General features: G+C 52.4%; 2 protein-coding genes across 2 annotated transcripts in view; one reads left to right on the top strand and one right to left on the bottom strand.

Moving 5' to 3' along the window:
- Positions 1 to 3,372, top strand: part of LIN37 (lin-37 DREAM MuvB core complex component) — a 34,279-nt gene extending 30,907 nt beyond the window's left edge. Inside the window, exons 8-9 of the mRNA XM_032441773.1 lie at positions 2,292 to 2,422; positions 2,868 to 3,372. Of these exons, the coding sequence (XP_032297664.1) occupies positions 2,292 to 2,422; positions 2,868 to 2,949 (213 nt within the window). The 3' untranslated portion in view covers positions 2,950 to 3,372. The remainder of the gene's footprint in view (positions 1 to 2,291; positions 2,423 to 2,867) is intronic.
- A 2,766-nt stretch (positions 3,373 to 6,138) lies between these two features.
- Positions 6,139 to 6,687, bottom strand: part of LOC107307359 (kallikrein-12-like) — a gene marked incomplete at its 5' end in the record, with an annotated part of 2,668 nt that continues 2,119 nt past the window's right edge. The window contains one exon of the mRNA XM_032441779.1: positions 6,139 to 6,533. Within this exon, the coding sequence (XP_032297670.1) occupies positions 6,372 to 6,533 (162 nt within the window). The remainder of the gene's footprint in view (positions 6,534 to 6,687) is intronic.

The following is a 6,687-nucleotide window of genomic DNA, read 5'->3' as shown; positions in this document are numbered from 1 at the left end:
GACCCCTAAGTGACCCCATGACCCCAAAGTGACCCCTATGTGACCTCTGAGTGACCCTTATTTGACCTCAGTGACCCTGTGACCCCAAAGTGACCTCTATGTGACCCCTATGTGACCCCTATGTGACCCCTGTGTGACCCCTGTGTGACCTCTGTGTGACCCCGTGACCCCAAAGTGACCCCAAAGTGACCCCATGACCCCAAAGTGACCCCTATGTGACCTCAGTGTGACCCCATGACCCCACAGTGACCCCTATGTGACCTCCTTGTGACCCCTATGTGACCTCAGTGTGACCCCTATATGACCCCGTGACCCCAGAGTGACCTCTATGTGACCTCTGAGTGACCCCTATTTGACCTCAGTGACCCCACGTGACCTCTATGTGACCTCAGTGACCCCATGACCCCTATGTGACCCCTGTGACCTCTGTGTTACCCTGTGACCCCAAAGTGACCCTATGTGACCCCTGTATGACCTCAGTGTGACCCCGTGACCCCAGAGTGACCCCTGTGTGACCTCAGTATGACCCCAAAGTGACCCCTATGTGACCTCTGAGTGACCCCTACTTGACCTCAGTGACCCCTATGTGACCTCAGTGTGACCCCATGACCCCAAAGTGACCCCTATGTGACCTCATGACCCCTATGTGACCCCTATGTGACCCCAAAGTGACCCCGTGACTTCAAAGTGACCCCTATGTGACCTCTGTGTGACCCTGTGACCCCAAAGTGACCCCATGTGACCCCTATGTGACCTCAGTATGACCCCAAGGTGACCCCTATGTGACCTCTGAGTGACCCTTATTTGACCTCAGTGACCCCGTGTCCCCAAAGTGACCCCATGTGACCCCTTTGTGACCCTTGTGTGACCTCAGTGTGACCCCATTACCCCACAGTGACCCCAGGTGACCCCTATATGACCTCTGTGTGACCCTGTGACCCCAAAGTGACCCCTGTGACCTCAGTATGACCCCAAAGTGACCCCTATGTGACCTCTGAGTGACCCTTATTTGACCTCAGTGACCCCATGACCCCAAAGTGACCCCAATTTGACCTCAGTGACCCCGTGACCCCTATGTGACCCCGTGACCCCTATATGATCTCAGTGTGACCCCGTGACCCCCAAGTGACCCCTACATGACCTCCTTGTGACCCCTATGACCTCAGTGTGACCCCTATATAACCCCTTGACCCCACGTGACCTCTGAGTGACCCTGTGACCCCAAAGTGACCCCTATGTGACCTCTGAGTGACCCCTATTTGAGCTCAGTGACCCCTATGTGACCTCAGTGACCCCATGACCCCTATGTGACCTCAGTGTGACCCCATGACCCCTATCTGACCCCAAAGTGACCCCGTGACCCCTATGTGACCTCTGTGTGACCCTGTGACCCCAAAGTGACCCCATGTGACCCCTATGTGACCTCAGTATGACCCCATGACCCCAAAGTGACCCCAAAGTGACCCCTATTTGACCTCAGTGACCCCAAAGTGACCCCTATGTGACCTCTGAGTGACCCCTATGTGACCTCAGTGTGACCCCATGACCCCTATGTGACCCCTAAGTGACCCCATGACCCCAAAGTGACCCCTATGTGACCTCTGAGTGACCCTTATTTGACCTCAGTGACCCTGTGACCCCAAAGTGACCCCTGTGTGACCCCTGTGTGACCCCTGTGTGACCCCTGTGTGACCCCGTGACCCCTATATGACCTCAGTGTGATCCCACAGTGACCCCCAAGTGACCCCTACATGACCTCCTTGTGACCCCTGTGACCTCAATGTGACCCCTATGTGACCCCTATATGACCTCAGTGTGACCCCGTGACCCCAAAGTGACCCCTATATGACCCCAAAGTGACCCCATGACCCCAAAGTGACCCCTATGTGACCCCTGTGACCTCTGTGTGACCCCATGACCCCAAAGTGACCCCTATGTGACCCCTATGACCTCTGTGTGACCCCAAAGTGACCCCTGTGACCTTGTGACCTCAAAGTGACCCCTATGTGACCTCAGTGTGACCCCTATGTGACCCCTATGTGACCTCAGTATGACCCCAAAGTGACCCCTATGTGACCTCTGAGTGACCCCTGTGTGACCCCTGTGTGACCTCAGTGTGACCCCATGACCCCAAAGTGACCCCTATGTGACCCCTGTGACCTTGTGACCTCTATGTGACCCTGTGACCCCAAATTGACCCCATGTGACCAACCCCCCCCATTTTCCCCCCCAATTTCCCCCATTCTGACCCCATAACTCCCCTTTAATCCCCCATAATTTCCCCTTTTTGACCAAAATCCCCCTTTTTGGCCCAAATTTCCCCTTTTTGGCCCCAATTTTCCCCTGTTCAGCCCCTGGAGCCTCCGTCCATGTCGACCCTGATCTACAGCAACATGGAGAGATGGAAACGCGTCCGACAGAGGTGGGAAATGGGGCCTTATGGGCTCTATGGGGCCTTTATGGGGTCTATGGGGCTTTATGGGGCCTTTATGGGGTCTATGGGGTCTTTATAGGGTCAATGGGGCCTTTATGGGGTCTATAGGGCCTTATGGGGCCTTATGGGGTCAATGGGGTCTGTGGGGCCTTATGGGGTCTATGAGGCCCTTATGGTGTCAATAGGGGCAATGGGGTCAATGTGGCCTTTATGGGGTCAATGGGGCTCAGTGGGGTCAATGGGGTCCTTATGGGGCCTTTATGGGGTCAATAGGATTCAATGGGGCCCTTATGGGGTCAATGGGGGCATTGGGGTCTATGGGGCCAATGAGATCACATGACCAGGGACACACTTCCTGGAAGGGAGGGGGAGGAGCTTCCGGTTTGTGTCACGTGACCCAGAGAGCGTCACGTGACCCTGTGACGTCACGCAGGTGGAAGGAAGCATCTGCCCGGCAACAGCAGCGCTATGGCGCCAGCCTGCGCCTCCTCCGCCGCATCTACGAGCGACAGTAAAACCGACCAATCAGCGCCTCCCTTTCACCCTTATCCCCGCCCTCCCGCTTGCTCCCGGCCAATAGGATTTCTTCTTTCTTCCCCCTCCCCCTCCCGCTTGCTCCCAGCCAATAGGATGTCTCCTTTCTTCCCCCCCGCCCCCCGTAGTATAGTGTGGGTGTGACGTCACAATGGAGCTCGGCGCTGATTGGGTGAGGGGAGAAAAAGGGGGCGTGGCCTGGAGGGTTTATTGTTCATTCATAAAAAGGAGGCGGCGGCGTGGGAATGAATCCTATTGGTGGGACGAATCCTATTGGTGGAGCCGATCCTGATGCTGGGATCCTATTGGTGGGAAAAAAAGGGGGCGGGGTTAATTACTATTAGCATTAATTATTCCATTGTTTCTGTTGTAATTAAAGACACACAGTAATATTAATTCCCTAATTAATAATTAATTTATTCCCTAATAAGAAAAACCCCTTCTTATGAATATTAATCATCCCATATGAATATTAACGAGCATTTTGAATATTAATGACTCCACTTAATTATTAATAGTTCCCTCTGAATATTAATGAGTTTTTGAATATTAATGACCCCTTATGATTATTAATGACCCCCCTATGAATGTTGATGTCCCATTTCTGAGCATTAATGACCTTATTCTGAATATTAAAAGGCCCCACTGAATATTAATGAGCACAATCTGAATAATAATGAGTCCCTTCTGAATATTAATGACCCCTTATGAATATTGATGAGTCGCTTACTATTATGGACCCCCCCCATTAATAAGGAAGCCCCCCCCTCACTATTATATCCCCATTATTAATGACCTCCCCATTATTAATTAATGCCCCCCATTATTAATGACCCCCCATTATTTATTAATGACCCCGCATAATTAATTAATGACCCCCATTATTAATTAATGCCCCCCCCCCCCCTTCATACCTGGAGTCTCCAGGTCTTCGTGGGTGGGGGCGGCTGCTTTTGGGGGGGGTCTCAGGGTGGCCTTTATGGGGGGAGGGGTCTCTATGGGTCTCTATGGGTCCCTATGGGTCTCTATGGGTCCCTATGGGTCCCTATGGGTCCCTATGGGTCTCTATGGGTCCCTATGGGTCTCTATGGGTCCCTGTGGGTCCCTATGGGTCTCTATGGGGCTCTATGGGTCCCTATGGGTCCCTATGGGTCTCTGTGGGGTCTCTATGTGCCTCTATGTGCCTCTATGGGTCTCTATGGGTCTCTATGGGTCCCTATGGGTCTCTATGGGTCCCTATAGGTTCCTATGGGTCTCTATGGGTCTCTATTGGTTCCTATGGGTCTCTACGGGTTTCTATGTGTCTCTATGGATCCCTATGGGTCTCTATGGGGTTCCTATGGGGTCCGTATGGGTCACTATGGGTCTCTATGGGTCCCTATGGGGTATCTATGTGTCCCTATGGGTCTCTATAGGTCACTATGGGTCCCTATGGGTCCCTATGGGTCTCTATGGGTCTCTATGGGTCCCTATGGGTCTTTATGGGTCTCTATGGGGTCCCTATGTGTCTCTACGGGTCCCTATGGGGTCTCTATGAGTCTCAATGGTTCCCTATTAATCCCTATGGGTTGCAATGACTCCTCCAAGCCACTAGGGGGCGCTCTATTAATCTCTATGGGTCTCTATGGGTCCTTATGGCTCTCTATGGGATCTCTATGTGTCTCTATGTGTATCTATGGCTCTCTATGGGTCCCCATGGGTCTCTATGCGTGTCTATGGGTCCCTATGGGTCTCCATGGGTCTCTAGGTGTCCCTATGTGTCCCTATGGGTCCCTATGGGTCTCTACGGGTCTCTATGTGTCTCTATGGGGTCTCTATGGGTCCCTATGGGTCTCTATGTGTCTCTATGGATCCCTATGGGTCTCTATGGGTTTCTATGGGTCTCTATGGTTCCCTATGTGTCTCTATGGGTCTCTATGTGTCTCTATGTGTCCCTATGGGTCCCTATGGGTCTCTATGGGTCTCTATAGGTTCCTATGGGTCTCTATGGGTCCCTATGGGTCTCTATGAGTCCTCCGAGCCACTAGGGGGCGCTCTTAATCTCTATGGGTCCCTATGTGTCTCTATGGGTCCCTATGTGTCTCTATGGGTCCCTATGAGTCTCTATGAGTCCTCCGAGCCACTAGGGGGCGCTCTTTTAATCTCTATGTCTCTCTATGGGTCCCTAAGTGTCTCTATGGGGTCTCTATGGGTCCCTATGGGTCTCTATGGGGTCTCTATGGGTCCCTATGTGTCTCAATGGTTCCCTATGGGTCTCTATGGGTTGCAATGACTCCTCCAAGCCACTAGGGGGCGCTCTATTAATCTCTATGTCTCTATGTGTCTCTATGGGTCTCTATGGGGTCTCTATGGGTCCCTATGTCTCTCTATGGGTCCCTAAGTGTCTCTATGGGGTCTCTATGGGTCCCTATTGGTCCCTATGTGTCTCTACGGGTTTCTATGTGCCTCTATGGATCCCTATGGGTTTCTATGGGGTTCCTATGGGGTCCGTATGGGTCACTATGGGTCTCTATGGGTCCCTATGGGGTTTCTATGTGTCTTTATGTATCTCTATGAGTCCCTATGTGTCCCTATGGGTCTCTATGGCTCCCTATGTGTCCCTATGGGTTTCTATGGGGTCTCTATGTGTCTCTATGGGTCCCTATGTGTCCCTATGTGTCTCTATGGGGTCCCTATGGGTCTCCATGGGTCCCTATGTCTCTCTATGGGTCCCTATGTGTCCCTATGTGTCTCTATGGGTCTCTATGTGTCCCTATGTGTATCTATGGGTCTCTATGGGGTCTCTATGGGTCCCTATGGGTCTCTATGGGGTCTCTATGGGTCTCTATGTGTCTCTATGGGTCTCTATGGGTCTCTATAGGTTCCTATGGGTCTCTATGGGTTCCTATGTGTCTCTATGGCTCTCTATGTGTCCCTATGTGTCCCTATGGGTCTCTATGGGTCCCTATGGGTCTCTATGGGTCCCTATGGGTCCCTATGGGTCTCTATGGGTCTCTATGGGTCCTTATGTGTCCCTATGTGTCTCTATGGGGTTTCTATGGGTCCCTATGTGTCCCAATGGGTCTCTATGGGTCCCTATGGGTCTCTATGGGGCTCTATGGGTCCCTATGGGGTCCCTATGGGTCCCTATGGGGTCTCTATGGGTCCCTATGGGGTCTCTATGGGTCCCTATGTGTCTCTATGGGGTTTCTATGTGTCTCTGTATGTCTCTATGGGTCCCTATGGGTCTCTATGGGATTCTATGGGTCTGTATGTGTCCCTATGGGTTGCAATGAGTCCTCCAAGCCACTAGGGGGCGCTCTATTAATCTCTATGTGTCTCTATGGGTCTCTATGGGTTTCTATGGGGTCTCTTTGTGTCCCTATGTGTCTCTATGGGGTTTCTATGGGGTTTCTATGGGTCGCTATGAGTGGCTCTGTGCCCCCATGACGCTCAGTATCCATTCCTTATAGTACATCACGTCCCCGTACAATCCCGGTTTCCCGTCCTGCCCACACGGAGTCGGACCGGCCCAAACCACGGCCTGCAATGCGCCGCCACACCGCAAGGGGGAGCCAGAGTCACCCTATGGGAGAGAGAGCCATTGAAATGAATGGGGGCCGCCATTTTGTGGCGGCCATTTTGGGGCCTGCAATGCGCCGCCACACCGCAAGGGGGAGCCAGAGTCACCCTATGGGAGAGAGAGCCATTGAAATGAATGGGGGCAGCCATTTTGAGGC

This window comes from Coturnix japonica, unplaced genomic scaffold (genome assembly GCF_001577835.2).
Source record: "Coturnix japonica isolate 7356 unplaced genomic scaffold, Coturnix japonica 2.1 chrUnrandom562, whole genome shotgun sequence".
In the NCBI taxonomy this organism is placed as follows: Eukaryota; Metazoa; Chordata; class Aves; order Galliformes; family Phasianidae; genus Coturnix; species Coturnix japonica.
This window is presented reverse-complemented; position numbering and strand designations above follow the sequence as displayed.